Source organism: Hemicordylus capensis, chromosome 10 (assembly GCF_027244095.1).
Source record: "Hemicordylus capensis ecotype Gifberg chromosome 10, rHemCap1.1.pri, whole genome shotgun sequence".
Classification (NCBI taxonomy): domain Eukaryota; kingdom Metazoa; phylum Chordata; class Lepidosauria; order Squamata; family Cordylidae; genus Hemicordylus; species Hemicordylus capensis.
Window position 1 is genome coordinate 18,427,052 of NC_069666.1, and position 21,435 is coordinate 18,448,486.

At 46.6% G+C, this 21,435-nt stretch overlaps 1 protein-coding gene across 1 annotated transcript in view; it reads right to left on the reverse strand.

Annotated features, from left to right (window-relative positions):
* Positions 1 to 5,028: 5,028 nt before the first annotated feature.
* Positions 5,029 to 21,435, reverse strand: part of LOC128334681 (uncharacterized) — a 29,771-nt gene continuing 13,364 nt past the window's right edge. Inside the window, exons 4-13 of the mRNA XM_053271657.1 lie at positions 20,961 to 21,124; positions 19,041 to 19,165; positions 18,464 to 18,522; positions 15,638 to 15,774; positions 15,417 to 15,541; positions 13,628 to 13,686; positions 11,483 to 11,637; positions 8,902 to 9,011; positions 7,152 to 7,265; positions 5,029 to 6,522 (exon numbers count right to left, since the gene is read on the reverse strand). Coding sequence (XP_053127632.1) covers positions 6,478 to 6,522; positions 7,152 to 7,265; positions 8,902 to 9,011; positions 11,483 to 11,637; positions 13,628 to 13,686; positions 15,417 to 15,541; positions 15,638 to 15,774; positions 18,464 to 18,522; positions 19,041 to 19,165; positions 20,961 to 21,124 — 1,093 coding nt within the window. The 3' untranslated portion in view covers positions 5,029 to 6,477. The remainder of the gene's footprint in view (positions 6,523 to 7,151; positions 7,266 to 8,901; positions 9,012 to 11,482; positions 11,638 to 13,627; positions 13,687 to 15,416; positions 15,542 to 15,637; positions 15,775 to 18,463; positions 18,523 to 19,040; positions 19,166 to 20,960; positions 21,125 to 21,435) is intronic.

A 21,435-nucleotide genomic window follows, 5' to 3' on the forward strand; every position in this document is an offset into this window, starting at 1 on the left:
CTGGTTCTAGTGTCATGTGAGAGGGAGAGGAATTTCTCTCTATCCACTTCCTCCACACCATGCATGATTTTATAGACTTCTATCATGTCTCCTCGCAGTCATCCTTTTTCTAAACTAAAAAGCCCCAGGTGTTGTAGTCTTGCCTCATAAGAAAGGTGCTCTAGGCCCCTGATCATCTTGGTTGCCCTCTTCTGCACCTTTTCCAGTTCTACAATGTCCTTTTTTAGATGTGGTGACCAGAATTGTACACAGTACTCCAAGTGTGGCCGCACCATAGTTTTGTATAAAGGCATTATAATATTAGCCGTTTTATTTCCAATCCCTTTCCTTATGATCCCTAGCATGGAATTGGCCAATAAAGACAGGGAACCATCTTCTTTAAAGCAGTCTATAAATATTCACTGTAATAATCCTAGTGGGGTTTTGGTTTTGTTGGAAACAAAAGCATATGCTCCAAACATCTGTATTTACTGCTGACAATTCCAGTTTTCTGGTACCCATCCCTGGCAATACACTGTCTTTGGCCTGGCTCACACAAGCATTTGAACCTAGGTTTAATGTGGGTACCTCTCTATTTGTGTCTGTTGCTGGTCATAGACCGTAATAAAGAACTGAATGTGGGTTACCGACATTTGCATGAATCCGTGCCAAAAATGGAATCTCAGTTTCATCTCGGGCCATAAACCACCTTGGCGTGGATTCACACAATCACACTCATATGAGTAGCCAAATGTTTTACAGCTGCTTCCCTCATAAATATCACATGCAAAAAACTTTTTTCAAAAAACTTCTATTTGAAAACCACTGTGAAACCTTCTGTGAAAAAGCCGTATACAAATGCTTGTAGTCGTGGAGAACAGCAAGCAAGTGGGAGACCAATGACCATTGCATGCACAGCTGTGCCAGCATGCAAAGAGTCTGGCTTGGTAGCTAGTTGGTTGCCCCGCTTCACGCCAAGAGGTGAAGTTGCTGGCCTGGCTGAAGAGAGCAGGCTGGGTGACTGGTGTGTGGTAAGCCTAACCAGGAGATGACTTTACAGTTGAAAAGCAGGGGGCTTAAGAACAATGCATCTAGACAACAGACTGTGCAGGCATACAGCCAGCCACGGTGCCAGCCGAACGGCGGCCTGGGTCCCGCCCCCTTCAGATACACTGAACGGCGGCCTGGGTCCCACCCCCTTCATGATGTCACAGGCATGGGGGTGTGGCTCAGGCTCTGGAGCAGCCCAGAGCAAACTCCCCCCTTCTGCCCGGGCTGCTGAGAGCCCGAGCAAACTCTGTCTGTTTTTTTCAGAAGAGAAAGGGGAAAACATCCTATTGGGCAACTGGCACGGCCTGGAATAACCAACAAAGAGTTCGCCCGGGCACAGGAGGGGGGGGGTTTCACCCTGGGCTCCTCTGGAGCCATGGGGCTTCAGCGGCCCTTTCATTGGCGGCCCGGGTTCTTTGAATCTGTTCGCACAACAGTGGCTACGCCCCTGCATACAGCTCACTTGGTCATCAGCGTCACTGTGGTTTTCTGTATTTACTCTCAAATGATCTTTTCCCGCAATCTGGACATTGATGTTCTCACACAGCAGAGGATGCTCTGGTGATAAAGAGGTTTAGCCCAATCTGAAGACAGGATGAGTTCAAACACAAACTAAAACATCACATATAAAGAGACACATAGAACAACATAATCAAACCGGCTTTAATAACTGGACAATGCTGACACTGATCAAGACAGACCTCCTCTGCCTCTAGTGGCCAGAAGAGGGTACTGCGGTGCTAAGAACAATGCTTTCGAATTTTCACTTCTGACAAGGGAGCACAACTTGCCGTCTGGTTTTTTTGGGGGGGGGGGTTGTTGTTAAATGGCCACAAGGAATTAATTTGCATCAGGGCTGTAATACAGCTTAAAATGCCCCTCTCCAAAACTCTGACGGGACAAGATGGATATTTTTCTTCTGCAAGGTTAACACACACCCCAGAAAACCTGAGACATTTTTCTCCAGAAATGAATAAAATCACATACAGTGTGGGCAATGAGGATGATGAACGGCTTTCTTGCATGAAGCATACCGACACATATACTTTCCTTTTGGAAGTAAGGAACTTTAACAAAAGTAGAGTCGAAGAACCATACTAGAAGTTGAACTTTAACAAAAATAGGAACTGAAGAGTGCTAGAGTCTGTTTTTTAAAACATTTATATCCCATTCTTCTTCCAAAGAGCCCAGGGCAGTATATATGGTTATGTTTCTCCTCAACAACCCTGTGAGGTAGGTTAGGCAGAAAGAGGGGTGGCTGGCCCAGAGCCACCCAGTGAGCTTCATGGCTGAATGGGGATTTGAACTCAGGTCTCCCCAGTCCTAGTCCAACACTCTTACCATGACAGTTACTATCATCTTATTGACTAATTAAGATGTTTAAATAACCAAGTAAATTATCTCCCAATCAGATTTTTGTTCACATCTATTGCAGTGCTTTTAAGATGCTTGTGCACATCTCCTGCTAACTGTTGGAGATGGGAGTTCCAGTGCATCAACCTTTTACACCAACCATGCCAATGACCACTAGGGGCAGTGGGAGTAGAGGTAGCTAGTGAGGATCTCCTTACCTGTCCCTGCTTTGCCTCTACTCTATGACCCCTGCCTTTACTCCTCAGGTATTTCCTGTGAGCAGTTAGTCCACTTCCTTTCCTCTTCGAGAGTAGAAGAAAATCTCTCCCCCTCCCTCCCTAAGGTTGCCATATTCTGGCTTTTCAAATCCAGGTGCCTAATTTGCATATTATGTAAATTGGCTGGAAAAGAGTTTGAGCAGAGTAGTCACTGCACATTTTGCTCCACTTCTACAAGGGCTTAAAGCCCTTAGGCTAAAAGCTTAGCCCAAGATAAAAGATAAAAGCTTAGCCTTTTCTTTTTTTTTTTTCTAATGCAATCTGGGAAAATCTGGGTGGGCTAAGCAAGCTGGGTGAGATGCTTAAAATCCAGGTGAAACCCAGAATTTTGGGTGACAAGGCATTATGTAGCTTTTAGACAGGGCGAGGTCTTTACTATGCAGGACGTGTTTCACCAATACACCTATTTAGTTTGGATTGCACAACCATCTCCATACATGTTCTTTAGAGGACAACAGCAGCAGCAAAACTCTGCACTCTACTCCGTAGCTTCCTTTGTTAGCACTTTGAAAAATAATTATGAACTCCAACACTGAGCAAAGCGGCACTTTTAAAGTGGCGATTCTCTTTATTGAGCAGGCAGAGTGCAACTGGCCCTATCCATCCCCAGCACAGCATCCCTCCAGTGGCTGTTGCTGGTGTCATTTTTAGATTGTGAGCTCTTTGGGGACAGGGAGCCATTTTATTTATATCTATGTCAACCGCTTTGGGAACTTTTGTTGAAGAGCAGTATATAAATATTTGTTGTATTCATAACAAAAGAGGGCTCTGCAGTTTTTAACTGCACTTGGCCTTGGTTTTTAACCCAGCAATAAGCATGTAGAACAGGGCTGCACAGCTTCTGCCTCCCAGTTGTTGGACTACAACTCCCATCATACCTCACAATTGGCCACTGTGGCAGGGTTGATGGGAGTTGTAGTCCAACAACATCTAGGGGGGCAACTTAAGAAACCCTGCATTCGCTTGATCCAACCACTGGCAGGCCAAAATTAAGAGAATGAGCTTGGAGTTTTCTCTGCAGAACTGGCAAATAGGAATGTGGAAATTGATTCACCACTGAATCAATTCAGCTTGAATCTGGACAATTCAAGTGGTTACTTGAATCAGCCTGGGGGTCCAGTGAGCAGATCCAAGCTCAAATTGATTTGGTGATTTAAGTTGTGCAGGTCAGCCACAGGGGTCAATATTAGTCAGGAATTATGGGAACTGTTCTCTAACATTGTTCCCCAGATGTTGTTGACTACAACTCCCAGAATCCCCAGCTGCAATGGCTTTTGCTTGGCGATTCTGGGAACTGTAGTCAACACCATCTGAGAATCCCTGTTCAAGTGAACACTGGTCCCAGCCACTAACTGCATCACTTGTGAACTATTGCATCTTGAGTCATGCAATTGCCACAATTTCTCCATTTAGTTGCACACACCTTTTTTTAAAAAAAGTCATTCCTCTCTTATAAGAGAGGATATCGCTGCTAACCGGCATGGTGTGTATGGTGACTAAAGCATATTTGAAAATGGCAATGTACAGTAAGACCCAGTTCAGAAATCAAAACTATGGTTTCATCCTAGTACCATGGAACACAGCAAGCTGCCAGACCCTTGGTCCATCTAGCTCAGTATTGTGTTCACAGTCTGGCAGTAGCTTCTCCAAGGTTGCAGGCAGGAGTCTCTCTCAGCCCGATCTTGGAAATGCTGCCAGGGAGGGAACTTGGGACCTAGATGCTCTTACCAGAGTGGCTCCATTCCCTGAGGGGAATATCTTACAGTGCTCACACCTCAAGTCTCCCATTCAGGAAAGTTTCAAAGTGACTATGAAAGCACTTGGAATTAGGGAGAATTTCAAGCCAAGATGCAGCTATACCTCTTAGCTAGACAGACTGGCAAAAAAACAAACAAAAAAACAAAACAAAAAACACCCCTTTGCAACATGACCCCAGGCTGGGGATGGGTATAGTACGCTACAAAAATATGCAAATTCATGTGTTCCATATTTCTGAGGGAGAGGGGAGATAGCTCAGTGATAGCGCATTTGCTTTGCATGCAGAAGGCTCCACGTTCAATCCTTGACAGCATCTCCAGGTCGGGCTGGGAATGACTCCTGCCTGGAACCTTGGAGCGCTGCTGCCAGTCAGTGTAGACAATGCTGAGCTAGACGAAGCAATGGTCTGACTCGGCGGAAGGCAGCTTCCTATGCAAGTCAACTGGCATGAACTAGAATATTCTGAAAGTATCTTTAGACTAAAACTACTCCTATATTTCTCTGTGGAAGTTATTACTACCCACATGATGGCTTCTCTCTAAAGTTCATTCTACAGAGGACACAATTCAGTTCCTGGTACATGGACTTTTTAAAATAAACACACTTCAAGAAGAGAATTTGTTGCAGTTTATTTAGAACGACATCTTAGGTCTATACTACACATTTCAATCATGGCAACAAGCCTGTGGGAAGAGTATACTGTGTTGAGACATGTTCAACTTATTTGCTGTAAAGAAAACCACCCATCACCTTACCAAGTAACCTGGAGGGAAAGATGCAAGTTAGTGCCTCACTGTAGAACTTAAAGTCACTCCTTTGAAATTCAACTTACAGAAGGGATAGACTGACTGAGCTAGTAAGCCATTAGTGGACCGTACTGAGCTAGTAAGCCATTAGTGGTACCTACACCACTGTAGTTGCATGTCATTGTAAGAAAGTGGGGATGCTTGACTGAAAGTCTGATTTACTACCATTGCTACTTTCCATGGTACATCTGACACAGGATCCAGTCAATCCTGAACTGCGTGAGACATATCTCCATTACCAGTTGGCTACTCCTGAAGGAGTTCTCAAACTCTGGTGCCCAGATGTTGCCAACTATAACTCCCATCATCCTCAATCCCAATGGCCATTGTAGCTGGGGATTATGGGAGCTGTAGTCAACAACATCTGGGAATCTCTGTTACAGGGAGCACTGGTTTCATCCCAGGAACTTTCTAGTCAGGGAACCTGATCATTTTGCAGCTCCAGGAAGAGTCCGTTCCATGTTCTTCATACAAAGCAAGACACACCAGGTAAGGAAAGAGCCGAGTGATGCACATTCTAAAAAATTGCTACAGTTTTCATGCACCAGGCCAGGCTGTGTTGTGCTGAAGATGCTCTCAATTTGCTGAACATCTGAGAAGTTGATCACATATTTCAGAGTCAAGTCTCCAAACGGACACCCCCCCGCAACACATACACACAAAATGAAGCCAGTTTTCCATGCAAGTTATCGAAAGGCAACAAGCTGCTACATACTCTAGACACAAATAGAAATGCTTAAGACTCATTTTTTAAAAAAAGATTCAACCAATAAAAAGGACTGCTTTTGGCGGAGAGACCTTTGCAGTGAAGGCCTCCAGCATGAACACTGTTAGAAGATATAAAAACCTGACCTGCATACTGAAGTCTGGAGCTGTCCCTCCTGGAAGCTACAACAGAACCAAACCAGCTGCCTCCTTGCATTCTTATTCTGGGACAGTTACCTCTCCATAAAACCTCATGTTCTCATTTAGAAGTCTTGTTAATTGTGGCATGTACAAAGGGAAGCCATTACACACTCAAGTTAGACACATCTACAGCCCTCCAGTTTTATTCAAGATGAAGACCGTGGCCCGATACTGGTCTTTAAGCAGAGAAGCATGGTGAACTTGTGGGCCTTCACAGTTTTAGGAGTCCACAGTAGAGGCATTTGGTTGTCAGCAACTCGCATTTGGACAGAGATGGCAGCGGCAGTTAAAAGGTGCTTAACTCAGATGGCAGAAGACACCCCCATCTTCATTGTGAGCCTTTGTTCCTAGTCAAGGGCTTCTGTAGAAACATATGTGCCTTTGCTGAGGCCCTGTAGAGTAGAGAGACAGGCTGTTTAGAGGAGGAGAGCTGGTCTCATGGGAGCAAGCACGATGTGAAGGAATGAGACACACACCTCTTCTCAATTGTCAATATGTAGAGGGTGTCGGCTGGTCTCTGTGCGCGGTCTAAAGTTCGTTCTTGTTTCACAGTTGGTTTTTTGGGAAGGAAGTTTTTTGTTATTGTTTTTAAATGGAGGGACTTTTGCTTGTTCCAATTGGCTAGGCTGAGGAACTGATGGGCCAGAGAAACTGTATGTATTGGGAGTATTTTGAGAGAGAGGACTGACAAGGCAAGAGAGTCTGCTGGAGAAAGTCAGAGCTGGAGTTTGCAGAAGCAGCAGACTGCTGGAAAGAGTCTGCTGGAGGCAGTCAGAGGTAGCAGAATCAAGGCAAGTCAGCTAAGGAGAGTGGGGTTGGGGGAGAGAGAGAGAGAGAGAGAGAAGGTTGCAGAAGAGAAGTCCATAGCCCACCCCATGTGGGAGACAGACCTTAATCAAACGCCCAAGGAATATCTGGATTTTTCACTCAAAGTCGACCTTGGAAGAGCTCACATCTATTTGTGAAGTCAACTGTACTCAAGTTTCCATGGTTTTATTTGAGCTAGATAGTCTTAACTTACCTCCTCAATCGTCGAGTAAAATGTTGGGTTATCCAGTTCAATGATTTCTACCCCCGCTTCGGGGTCATGTGGTCTGTTAATGATAATCTTGTCTTTCCGGCCAAGCATCTTTGGCTTGAAAGAAAAACCACTTTATCAGAAAGCCAATTATGAATGGTGGTCTAGCTGGTTAGAGAAAGTATGTCTTTGAACACTGCAATTTGGAAATATGCCATTCACAGTACACTGGCAAAACTATTCCCAGGCAGTCTGAGGGCAGTGAACTATTCTACAGCCCTCCAGGAACCGGGTCTAGGCTGGTTCAGCAGCAGCACCAGCCACTTCCAGGGAGGACACTGCCCGGGGCAGCAAGGAGGTACACTGCCACTTAATGCCAGCAATTGTCACCACAGCACCAGCTGGGAGAAATGTGGTGGGGAGGGCAAGACCAGAGGCGTATCTAGGGAAAATAGCGCCTAGGGCAAGCACTGAAATTGTGCCCCCTGTTCAGACATCTGACACCCATCTTTCAGATAACTTTACCATAATATCAGCTGAAAAATACAAGCCTGAAGGTCACATACAAGTTGCATATCCGAATATGTGTACAGTAACATTTTTTTAAAAAAAATACCTGTAGCCCCTTTGGGGGGGCTTCCTAAAGGCCGTGGGGGTTCTGCAAAGCCTACCCTCCCCCCCTCTGGCCTCTAGGGCCTCACAGGGACCATTTGAGCATGTGCTGTGGCCATTTTTAAAAATATATATATTTTAAATGGCAGTTGAAAACAAAATGGCCACTGCGCATGCTCAAATGGCTTCTGTGAGGCCTGGCATGGCCTAGGGCCTCACAGAGGCCATTTGAGCATGCACGGTGGCCATTTTGTTTTTGGCAGCCTTTAAAAAAAAATCAATTTTAAAAAATGGCGCCCCCCTTCAAGTGGTGCCTGGGGCATGTGCCCTGCCTGCCCTACCCTAGATACGCTCCTGGGCAAGACCACCCTCCCGGCTCCTTAAAAAGGTAACACTCCCTGCCACCAGTTTGGCCGAACACTGGACCTTCTGAACCGGTTCAGCGGTCTGTAAAGGGACTGCCAAACCAGTTCGTGCACATCCTTCTCTGTACAAGCCAACATGAATAGTTATGCTATGACAATAACTATAAAACCATCCAAAATCTTTGAATTTGGGAACTATCATTCCATATAGATTTACTAGGCCTGTGCAGTCAGATATATCCAAAATTTCTATCAGAAAAGATATCAGAATAAATCTGATAGCCACCACCATGGCTATTGTAATTCCAACAATTTTTATATTGGATCATATCAGATTAAAATATTTTTTTTTTTACATGCACAGGCCTAATATCTGTGGGGCAGCCACAGAGAAGGCCCGGTTCCATATCGCCAAGCAAACTGGTGGCAGTAACTGGATCTCTCCATGTGATCTCAGGAAGCGGCAGGGTTCATGACAAAGGTGGCGCTCTCTTAAATACCCTGGACCCAAGCCGGAACCTTCTGAAGTTCCCCTTTCACAGTATCTCAGTGGTATATGTTGCTGGCATAACCGGCTAACCGATACCACCTCTGATTCAAGACAGCAAAGTTACTTGGCACTCTAGCCAGGCACAGCCAAACGGTTACAGAATTCAATCATCTTCCAGTAGTTGCTGTGTTCTCCTCTGGTGCATGAAGTGTGACCGACATCCATGCTCTAGCAAAAATTTAACTTGCATCATTCAAGCTAGATATGACGACTATTGCTTACTTACCAGGAAGACCAGGATGGGGAAAGCAGCTAAAGCAAGAGCACAGAGAACAATGAGGGCGACACCATAGCCAGGGATGCCAGGATTTGGGAAGGGGGGCTCCAGCCCATCACCTAAAGGATTGAAGCGGGGTGGGGAGTCACACAGAGGCAGATTTTAATTAGATGTATGTTTCCTTGGTCTAGCTCACTTATCTGGACCTCCGCTTGGGTATGAACCAGGTCCAAGTCAGTCCTGAGATTGCAGGTTCAGCTTAACTAGAGAACGCTGAACAAGTGTTTGGGTTCAGTTCGATTACAGCTCTTTATTCCAAGAGCAGGGTTAACCCTAGTTGCTGCCACAGCACAGCCCATCTAGGAGAAGGGCTTGATGTCCTCAAGAAGGCTCCAGACGTGTTCTGGCACTAAATTAAAGCTCTTGAAATAGCCAGGCTTGTCTCAGGAGAGCTGGCCTTGTGGTAGTGAGCCCACATTGTCCCCTTTGCTAAGCAGGGTCTGCCCTGGTTTGTATTTGAATGGGAGATCACATGTGAGCACTAAGATATTTCCTTTAGGGCATGGGGCTGCTCTGGGAAGAGCACCTGCATGCAGAAGGTTCCAAGTTCCCTCCATGGCATCTCTCGATAGGGCTGGGGGAGACTCCTGCCTGTAACCTTGGAGGAGAAGCTGCTGCCAATCTGTGTAGACCAGCCCTGCACAACATAAGGCCCAGTGGCCAGATTCGGCCCACAGGGACTTTTTTTGCTGGCCCCCAGATAGAAATATCCTGCAGCAACAGCAGGAGACATGCTCTTGACTTGTTCCCTCTTCTCCAAGTATGGGCGCATCCTCTCTGGAAATTGCCTTACACCACCATCTTACGCATGATAACTCCAAAATATGCCCCACAGGGTACCCAGCAGAGGCTTACTCCCATGTAAGCATGCCTAGCATTACAGCCTGAAAGCAACATCCATTGACAGAGGAGAGGACTTGGCATTGATTTGGGGCTGGCGTGCACTCCCGGGGCCCTGCTGACTGAGTAGGGAGAGGGTCTATTTTCCAGTCACTATGCTTGGTTAAAGTTGGGGGTTTCCCCCTCCACAAGTAGCTAATACTTGCTTTCATGAAGACTGTTAATTTGAATATAATAATGTGCTGAAAATGGACCTTGGTCCCCACACACTAAGTCATGGTTAATTCGGGCCCACTAGGGCACTGGAATTGTGCCCCACCGGTGTAGACAATACTGAGCTAGATGAACCAAGGATCCGACTCTGTAGAAGGCAGCTTCTTATGTTACTAGCTCTACATTTATTAGAATGCAGTGTTTACTAACGCAATGCTTTCTATAGCGTCTGTTGTCGTTTATCTAAACCCTGCTAACTGGGCTAGGAGGCACCTTCTTAACGTGGTGGCTCTCTTTATTTAGCAGGGGGAGAGCAACTGGCCCTATCCACCCCCAGCACAGCATCCCTCTAGTGGCTGGTGTCTCTCTTATGTTTCTTTTTACATTGTGAGCCCTTTGGGGACAAGGAGCCATCTTATATATTTAATGTATGTATTTATTGTTTCTCTATGTAAACCACTTTGGGAACTTTATTTTTGTTGGAAAGCAGTATATAAATATTTGTTGTATAGCACGTTTGAAAGAGGATTGTGTGCATAAAGCAGGGCCTTTCACACAACCATTTGGAGGCAAGGAGCGAGGTCAGAGACCCGAGTAGCAACAGACAATCATAACCTCTGCTTGGGTCACCAAACCCAGCAGACACACATAAGCCAGGTGAGGCATCCATTGCCTAGATCGGAAGCATAGCAAGTCCTCCAAAGGCCTAGAAAGCTTTCCCAGCATACTTTGCACTGCCAGTAGAATGGGAGGCCTCATTACATCAGCAGCCCCCCTCCAACTGGCTACGAAGAGACAGGAGGTGGAACCAGCTCTTCTGAAGATGCTGCAAGTATAGGATCATAGAGTGGCACATTTATGGATAGCAACACCTGTAGCCACAGCTATATCATTTCCAATACTGCTAGAAAAGGTGCATGGATCCACACAACAAGAAGAGAGAGAGAGAGTTCTCTTCCCTTCCTACCTTGGTTAAGTGCAGGGTATTAAACCTGGGCTATCCTGTTTTGAGCAACCTGGACTGGAGGGGTTTTCACAACCATCCAAACCCAGGTACAAGGCCTCCTGTCTTGATGTTGATGGTCTAGTGCAGGCCTGCTCAACTTTGTCCCCCCAGCTTTTTTTGGACTACAATTCCCATAATCCTCAGCCACAGCGGCCAACAGGTCACGGAAGTTGTAGGCCAACATCTGCAGGAGAGCCAAAGTTAAGCAGCCCTGGTCTAGTATTTTTACATTTATTTCCCACTCTTCCATCAAGGAGCTCAGAGTGGCATACATGGTTATGTTTATCCTCACAACAACTCTAAAGTAGGTTAGGCTGTGAGATACATGACTGGCCCAGTGTCACCCAGGGGGCTTCATGGCCAAATGGGCATTTGAACTCTGGTCTTCCTGGTCCTAGTCCAACACTCTAACCACTATGCCATGCTGGCTCTCAGTATTCTTAGTTGTCATTGAACACGAAGTTGGCATACCTGCTACTGTAAAAGAGAAGGGGTCCACCTGAAGGCTCGATGCAGCCAGGTAATCTTTTGGCCCAACTGAAAGAGCGAGTGTCTGCAGGATCTCTTTACTTGTTGGAGCAGGATGCTGAAATATCACGTCTCCATGGCATAGCAAGGAGCCACCCCTGCAGTAGAAATTGGGAGGAGATGCAACACCCAAGCCACACAGAAAGACACTCCTCGAGTGCGGTAGAAACCTGTCCAACGGTTTCTGGCTACTCATAATGCATCATCCACAGAAACAGCAAGACCAGAGAATGGAACCTAAGCAACCTTCCAACTCCGTAACGAACAGTAGGAACCATGCTTCTGTCATCTGACTTGTCAATTACACTGTGGTTGTTGACCTGGATGGAGATGCAGGAGAGCTCTGCAAGCCACTCAACTCTTCAAAAGTAGGTTTTCAGAGTAACCCAGGGCTGCACCGCTTCAGACCTCCAGCTGTTTTTGGACTACAACTCCCATGATTCCCAGCCCCAGTGGCCAATGGCCAGGGATTATGGAGACTGTAGTCCAACATCTGTAGGAGAACTGAAGTTGTACAACCCTGCTGTAACCTCTAGAGCAGAGTAGGAAGCCTTGGCTCTCCAGTAGTGTTCCCTCTAACAGGGATTCCCAGACTGCTGTGGACTGATTGATTGATTAAGTGGAGTCAAGCCGGTGTCGACTCTTAGCAACCACATAGAGAGATTCTCTCCAGGATTATCTGTCTTCAACTTGGCCTTTAAGGTCTCTCAGGGGTGCATTCATTGCTGTCATGATAGAGTCCATCCACCTGGCTGCTGACCGTCCTCTTCTCTTTCCTTCCACTTTCCCCAGCAATGTTTCCCAGTTGTTGACTACAACTCCCATAATGCCCAAACAAAAGCCATTGCAGCTGGGCATTCTGTGAGTTGTAGTCAACAACATCTGGGAATCCCTGCTAGAAGGAACACTGCTCTCCAGCTGTCACTGAACTCCCATCACTTGCAGCAGGGGATGATGGGAGTTGTAGTTTAGCAACAGCTGGAGTGCCAAGGTTGCCTACCCCTGCTCTAGAGCTCATGTGCCAACTATTCATTCAGTTGCCAATCATTTGATCTGTGTTATGGCAGCACCACAGGCAATTAAATCACTGGCAACCAAGAGGAAACCCTGGTTAGGTGGGCACCACATTCTAATTACATGTGTAAGGACTGCAAACATTTTAGAAGAGGTACTGTATTTATCTGAATCCAAGACTAGGTTTTTTCCTAGTTTGATTTTACAAATCAGGAGGCTGGCTTAATTAAGAGTTCTGTTGCTTTTGAGTTCATGCAGGTATAACCTGTATTTAAAAAGTAAAGGTAGACTCCTGGCAACCACAGAGCCCTGTGATTGTCTTTTGGTAGAATACAGGAAGGGGTTCCCATCTTCCCACACAGTAGGAGATGATGCCTTTCAGCATCTTCCTATATCGCTGCTGCCTGATATAGGTGTTTCCCATAATCTGGGAAACAGACCAGCAGGGATTTGAACTGGCAATCTCTGGCTTGCTAGTCAAGTCATTTCCCCTCTGAGCCATTAGTTGGCTAACCTGTATTTAGCCTCTAATTTTTAACTTCTTAAAAAATTCAGAGTAGTCTTCCGATTCGGGTAAATACGGTATCAACCGCACTTCTCATATGCACAAAGGAATGTCTTCGATAAGGATCCACAAGTCTGTCACATGTATGCATCTTTCAAGACAAAGTGCCGTCTTCAAAACTACTGCTCATTTCTGCATGAGCGACATACTGTCAATTCTACTATCAGTCAGCTGACAGCCTAGTCACCCATCAGCAGTTTGGCAGCTTGTGACATTTTATCAATACACAAAGTGACCAGATTGCCCTGCTGGCCTACAGAAGTTCAAGCTTTGGAGCCAAAGCTCAAGTGTCCCTACATATGGACCTTGCTAGAAGCTCAAAGCTGGCAGGGTTTTTTTGGAGGAGCCTCCATCCCATACCAGGCTTCACCTAAATGAAAAGGTCTTTCAGTACCAGATCAACTGTCTTCTCCAAGTACTCTTTCCACATAGCATCTAGTTGAGCATGCTACAACACAAAACTAGCCAGGCTATCAAGGGGAACATTAGTAATTAGCATTGCTACTTACCTAATTTCTCGAATGGCCACTTGCAGGAGATTTTTGTACTTCCTCAGTATACGCATTAGCTGCAAGAACAGAGTTTTACTGATGGTCAGCTCCTGTTTGAGTTAGCATTCAAGATCATGAGCTACATTAGAAGTTGTGAAAGTAATAGTCTGGGAAACATACCAGCGGGGATTCAAACCAGGAACCTCTGGCTTGCTAGACTAGTCATTTCCCCGCTGTGCCATTAGGTGGTACAGAGTCTTTAATGAAAAACTGAGTCACTCTTCTCCAGTGGGAGAATACATGCTTGACAGAGCAAGATCGCAGGTTCAATCCTTGGTAGGGTCAAACACAATCCGGTACAGGGAAAGACCTCTGCTTAAAACCCTACCAGTCAAGCGTTGGTGGTTCCAAGCTTGGAATCGTGGTCCATCTCCGGGGGAAACTTAACACATCCAGCAGTTTTATGTGGCCAAGTTTAACGTGTGCTAGAGGATGGCATACACTTTGCCTCAACAAGGCAGAGCCTAATTTGTGACCTTTTACATTCTAGAGGAGACCTACCATGAGTTGATCTAAGTCAGGGGTTCCCATCCTGTTGCTGAACTACAATTCCCATCAACCTCAGCCACGATAAGTTGTACCTGGGGATGATGGGAGATGTTTAGCAACAGCTGGAATTCCAAAGGTTGGAAACCCCTGATCAAAGTTGAGGCCGGGTATCATCAGGAAAGGACATCTGGTTCTGTGGCAGGAAGTATGAATTGTCCCCTTTGCTAAGCAAGGTCTGCCCTGGTTTGCATTTGAATGGGAGACTACATGTGAGCAGTGTAAGATATTCCTCTTAGGAGATGGGGCCACTCTGGGAAGAGCAAGAAGGTTCTAAGTTCCCTTCATGGCAGTGTCTCCAAGATAGGGCCGAGAGAGACTCCTGCCGGCAACCTTGGAGAAGCCGCTGCCAGTCTGAGTAGACAATACTGAGATAGATGGACCATGGTCTGACTCAGCAGAAGGAAGCTTCCTATGTTCCTATCCAGGGTTTACCAAAGAAGTGGAGCAGATTAAACATCTGTGGGTAGGCAAGGCCTCTGGCAGAGAAACTCTGTTGCAATTTCTATTATACTGCTACCAACCCTCCCAGAAAGGTAAGCTGACAGAAGGCACTCTCAAACCTGGTTCTCTGGAGATTGTTGCGGGAGTACAACTCCCCTCATCCCAAAGGCCGTTGTGGCTGGGGATGAAGGCAGTTGTTGTTGAACATCTGAAGACTCAAGTTCAAGAATGCCTGGCTCCCAGCAAGCCATTTTAACATACATGGCAACTGGGTTGTACCGTGACAATATACACATATTTCATGCTGTCCTTTAGGTCTTCTGTACATGAGTTCTAGCAAGTCTGTCACACCCAAAGGAAGCTTCAAAAGTCTTGTAGTCTGACGATTTCTATCACTGCTTAGGAACATAGGAAACTGCCATATACTGAGTCAGACCATTGGTCTATCTAGCTCAGTATTGTCTTCACAGACCGGCAGTGGCTTCTCCAAGGTTGAAGGCAGGAATCTCTCTCAGCCCTATCTTGGAGATGCTTCCAGGGAGGGAACTTGGAACCTTCTGCCCTTCCCAGAGCGGCTCCATCCCGAGGGGAATATCCTACAGCGCTCACACTTCTAGTCTCCCATTCATATGCAACCAAGGCCGACCCTGCTTAGCTAAGGAGACAAGTCATGCTTGCTACCACAAGACCAGCTCTCCTCGACGTTATGCCAGCCACTGATGATGTGCTTTCTAGTGCAATTGCGTTTTATGCCTACCACATCCGAGAGATCCCTGGCGAGGGTCTTGTGCTGCACAGAAGAGCGATCCATAAGCTCCTCATTGACCATTTTGTTGGTTACCAAGAAGGAGAATGGAAAGACCTGCAGACTCAGCCTTGACCCTAGAATCAAAGAGTGGACAGGTAAGTCCCACCAACAGCCCATCAATCCTAACCGGGGGTCACACAGAAGTTGGCTTTTAGCAAGCAGCTACTGACCATTAATGGAAAGAGAGGAGAGGTCCACTGAGTAGTTTGCAAGTCCCCTCAATGCTTCTAGAGCCCATCGAATATCCACATGAGTAGATGTATTAATGTAGGCTTCTCCTCTTATGTGTAGGTCACCTTGGATGTTCCTGCATAATAAGAATAGTGTTCACAAGGCTCTAACCCGCTATATACGTGCTGCTCCAATATAGCACTACCACCTATTAATGTTCTGCCAGATAATCAGGGCATCAGCCTCCCAAGCAGAGGTACACCTAGGTTATTTTGGAGCCTGGACCTCAAGGCTTTTCAACCCTGCCCCACCCCTACCCCACATGGACAGGTGGAGCAGGCTCAGCCACAGCCAGCCCTCAGCACCTCCCAGTCCCCACCAGTGGTCTGGTTGTAAGCTGTGTCAAGTGCATTCAGAGTGGGACCTGAGCGGAATCTAAAATTAACTGAGCGGACATCAGAAAACTTGTGAGCGTGGTGGACAACTGGACTTCTGACCACAAGTCCGGTCCAAGGAGTGCCACTGCTCCCAAGCAGTCTTTGCTTCAGAGTGCAAATTCAACAGCTTGTTCTTGAATACCTAGTATTTGCTTGATGCGCCATCTCATGCGCACGTGCACAATTTCCGCCCTTCGGGGAAGCATCTATGCTCCTATACCTTATCGCAATCCATTGAGACCGAGCTCACAGGTACGTATGTTGAAGGGAAGGCAATCCAAACTAAGTACTGAGTAATATTGTGTAATGAGGACCTAGAACCACATTATTTGAGCAGAATGGGATTGGTGGTAGCCCAACTGCTAGATATCCTAGCCTACCCCGAGGTGAACTGCTGCTGATTACAGTAGCACTGTGTGTACCCAGTGGTGCATTTTAGACGCAGGACATAGGTCCGTGGCCTCCTGGGGGGCCTCCCCAGAACCCTGATGTTTGGCCTGCAGACCAGCCTCCCTCGGCCTGCGCACATGAGCAGTACGAGTTATGGAGTGTTGCATCCCATTACGTCAAGGGTTGTGACACTCCTAACCCCTACTAACCTGGCAAAGAGGCACCTTTTAATGTGGCGGTTCTCTTATTGAGCAGGGGGAGAGTCACTGGCCCTCTCCACCCCCAGCACAGTACCTCCAGTGACTGTTGCTGGTGTCTAGCTTGTGTTTCTTTTTAGATTGTGAGCCCTTTGGGGACAGGGAGCCTTCTTATTTATTTATTATTTCTCTGTGTAAACCTCCCTGAGCCATTCTTGGAAGGGTGGGATAGAAATCGAATACATAATAATAAATAAATAAATAAATAAAAACTCCTACTGCGCGCACACGCAGGCTGAGGAGGCCTGCCGCCGGCGAGGGTATGAGTGGTGTGGAGCAGGTGAAAGGTGAAGGGGAAATGAGAAGTAAGTTAAAAAATAAGTTACAGTGGTGGCTTACAGAGGGGGGCCTCCAAAGCCCTTTAGCCTTAGGTCCGGGTGCCAAAAATGCCTAGGTGCGCCCCCGAGGGGACCTTTTGAGTAACTTCTATATTTCAAGTGTTTCATGTTTTAGTGGTGGGAAAAAGTGGAATCCATTATGTCCTGCTATGGGGGAAGGAGCAACACTTGTGAACCCATTGTATAAGGATGCTGTCTCTGCATCAACCAAGGCGGTGCATGCTAGGGGATAACCAACAGATCTTTGCAACAGTCTGATATACAAAGTTAGATGCACAAAAATGAAGCAAGATGAAGTAACTTGCTACAAAGCCCATTGCTGGTGAATCCAAGCATTTTCAATACACTGCCATTGGATTTCAAAGTAGATTTATCCTAGACCAGGGACAGGCAACTTTCGGCTTGTGTTGAAATAACAGTTCCCATCATCCCCAACCCAAATTTTGTGGCTAAGGATTAGGGGAGTTGAAATGCTGGCATGGTAGACATGACTTAGACCTGGGCTGCACCATGTTGCCTTCTCAACTGCTTTTGGACTGCAGCTCCCATCAGCCACAGTGTCCAGTAATCAGTGTTGATGGGAGTTGTAGTCCGACATCTGCAAGGGGGCCGAAGTTGAGCAGCCCTAACCTAGATACACACAGAGGTATTCACACATGCTCAATTGCCTCCCTTTCTGCAGCCCGCATACAACTGGATCTTCTGCAGGCTTGAGTACAGGCCACTTCACAAGGCTGATCTATTGGCACCATTCCTCCCCATTAGTACCCGCACCTCTGTCCTTTTCAGCAGGGGGGCCAGACCTGCCGCCGTTTCTCCCTTCCACTTCCCGCGGCCGTTTCTCCCCTCCCCGCGGACCCCCAATGCCTCAATGATGATGAACCAGACCCCAGCTGCCGCCTCTGCCCTCCCCGTAGCCCGTTCTTTGGCCGCCTCTGCCCTCTTCAACATGGCCACTGTGTCTCTGCGGCCGTATCTTTCTTGGACGTTCTGGGCATGCGCTCCGCGCATGCCCAGAACAGCCGAGAAAGACACAGGCAGACACAGGATTACACCTAAGCATTTTATTATAGAGGATATGTCAACCACTTTGGGAACTTTTGTTGGAAAGTGGTATATATGAATACAAATTCATTGTATTAGTACACAATATAAACCCAACTACTTGGAAGTTATGGGTGTCTGGCGGGGGGGGCAAGAGTGGGCAGTTGCCCCTCTGGATTAAGCCAGTTCCCATTAGATTCAATGGGGCATCTTCCCAGGGAGGACCTCCCGGAGGGGGGGGGGTTGATGTATTGGATTGCTGGCTCCTTCTCCCCCCCCCCAAAAAAAAAGCCTGTGGATGCCCATATTGGAAGCTTCCAACCACTGAGGCATGGAAGGGGAGATCCTCATGTACATACCCAACTGTGACAAGTGAGAAATTCTGCACTTCATACTGAGCTCCAAGCACCAAGATCACCTACAGACAGAAACCACAATATGATTCAGATATTCCTTAGCCTGCTAGAGTTTCAACACAGAACGCAGATGTTCAGGCCCCAACCAGCAAGTTCTAGTTGATCCCTAACCTCCTCAGGACCCATCTTAGTGGTAGAGCAGAAGATCAAGATCAGGGCTGCTCTAGTCTAGCCCTCCAGCCGTTTTTGGACAACAGCTCCCAGCATACCTAGCTAGGGATGTGCACGGAACCGTGGTGGGGGTGGTGCTTTAAGAGCGGGGCGGAGGGTGCACTTACCCCTCCCGCTGCTTCTCTCCCCCCCCCCCGCCAGCATCCATTGTTTGAATAGCCCATCGGGGAGGCAACGCACCTCCCTGCTGCCCCGTTGCCCACATATTCACATCCAACAGTACCAGATTTATGCTTACAGGTATGCAAACACTGACACTGCCAAGCCAAGCCAAACCACACCACATCACACCAGGACTAACCAGAAGTTAGTCTCCCTTGACACTCAAAGGCACAGCTCTTGACATTACCTCATTCCTCAGCAATTCCAAAGGTTCCGAGTTGATCAAGCCACCAAACGCTGCAATGGATCCCAGCCCCAGAACAGTGAAGGAGACAGTCAGCCTCTCGGGTTCTAGGTTCTTCAAACTGAAACCTGGACGAGAAATACAGCAATAATAATAAATCCCAGGTCCTTGGGAAGGACTCGATGCCTGGATAAAACAAACCAGTCAATAACTGTCTGACTGTAAAATAATAATAATATCACCACCACCACCACCACCAATTTTGTTAGCTGCCCCATAACAACTGGTTCTTTGAGTGGCTCACAAAACAACATTAAAAACATCCAATACAAACACATACCTTAGTCACGTCATGGCTGGATTACTGTAACACACTCTACGTGGGGCTGCCCTTCAAGACTATCCGGAAACTGAAGCTAGTGCAAAATGCGGCAGCTAGGGTTTTATCTGGAGCTGCCCACTGGGATCACATCACACCCATTTTGAAAGAGCTATACTGGCTGCCAGTTTGTTTCTGGGTCCAATTCAAGGTGCTGGTTTTGACCTTTAAAGCCCTTAACAGTTTGGGCCCGGGATATCTGAGGGACCACCTGCTCCCAAGGGTTGCTGCCCGCTTGACGTCGTCATCTGAGGGGGCTCTGCTCTGGGTGCTGACAATTAGGGAGGCTCAGTTGTCATGCACATGGGACAGGGCCTTCTCTGTTGCTGCCCCCAGACTCTGGAATGCTCTCCCAGTGGCTATTCACTCCTCAGTCTCCATCACAGTTTTTAGAAAGCATGTTAAATTGTGGCTTTTTACCCAGGCTTTTATATGATTGTCTCTGCTGCTGCTCTTTGTACTTTGTATTGCTTTTATGCTTTTGTTTTAAATTTTTTAATCAGATTTGTTTTATATTTTTAGCTTAATATTTTAATTGTTTCTTTTTTACAATCTTGTTTTTAAATTTTGCTGTAAACCGTCTTGGGATTGTTTTAATGAAAGGTGGTATATAAATTTAACAATATAAATAAATAAATAAATAAACACACGCACACACACACACACACACACACACACACACACACACACACACCACAATACAAAAATACAATACCAAACATTTTTAAAGTCTTTTGAAACAAGTTTTAAAAACCAATTAAAAAATCTGAGTGAACAGAAAGGTCTTCACCTGGCATTTAAAAGAATGAAGTGATGGTGCCTCACTGGCAAAGCTATTCCATGCTGTGAACCACCCTGAGCCATTTTGGAAGGGCAGTATATAAATCTACTAAATAAATAAATAAATAGGGTGCCCCCATACAAAAAATGGAACCAAGAGGAAACCAAGAGCTCACATCCACACGCCTCAGGAGGCCACAAACAGCCGCTGTCTTCTCCTCAAACCCTAAAGCAAGGGTTCCCAACCTGCAGTACTCCAGATGTTGCTGAACTACCACTTCTATCGCCCCCAGCCACAATTTATAGTGGCTGGCGAAGTTGGGAATTTACTCAATAAACTGTGGCTGGTGATTATGTGGTAGTTCAGCAACATCTGGAGGCCCCCAGGTTTGGAAACCCTGCCCTAAAGCCTACCTGAAGAGGGCAGTGTTTGCAAAAGGTTAGGAGAGATGCGAGTGGACAGACCTCCTCACAGAGGAAGTTCTGTAACTGGTGAGTCGGGCAAGCACCAAGTAGGCCCCGCCTCACAAACACAACAATCTCGCCTCTATAGGCACTGGTACACCGAGCCGAAGATCTTGATAGGTGGGTAGACTTGCTCGTGAGCAGGTTTTCCTTAAGCATCGGCAGCCCAAGCACTTTCTTCATAGACTAGCTGCAAATAAAAAGGTCACCCCGAAGCATCCCCAGTGAACTACCAATATCCTTGCTGCCAACACAGCCGCCCAGCAACACAGCACAAGGCTACCTTTACAGGTGCTTACCGTTCGACCAAAGAGATTTCAGATCCACTCTCCACTCAAAGAAGGAGTCCCTTTCCCGTTCGCCTACTTCTGTTACAATAGTACGGATGAGATCAGATGGTGTAGGAACAAGGCCTTCGCCGCCCTGGAAAACAGCCTCACTCTCAACAATCACGGAGCCATTCCTGCAGCAAGAGAACCAATACAGCTCTTATTCAGGTCACTTGTGGTGGACTTGCTAGCATATCTCCAATCCGTTGTGCGTACAGCAAGGTTCCTAGCAAACTCTGTTCACCAGACATGTGGGTTTTCCAGAAGTTTAAGTTTCCCCCTTATTTGCATAAAGTTCACATTAATTTTCTCTCTCCAAATAATACTATACAAATTTCCAACGCCCAAAATAGATTATGATCTGATTTGGCATGTTATTTATTAGATTTTTACACCACCTCACCCAGATGGCTTAGGCAGTTCACAAATATAAATATTTGACCTA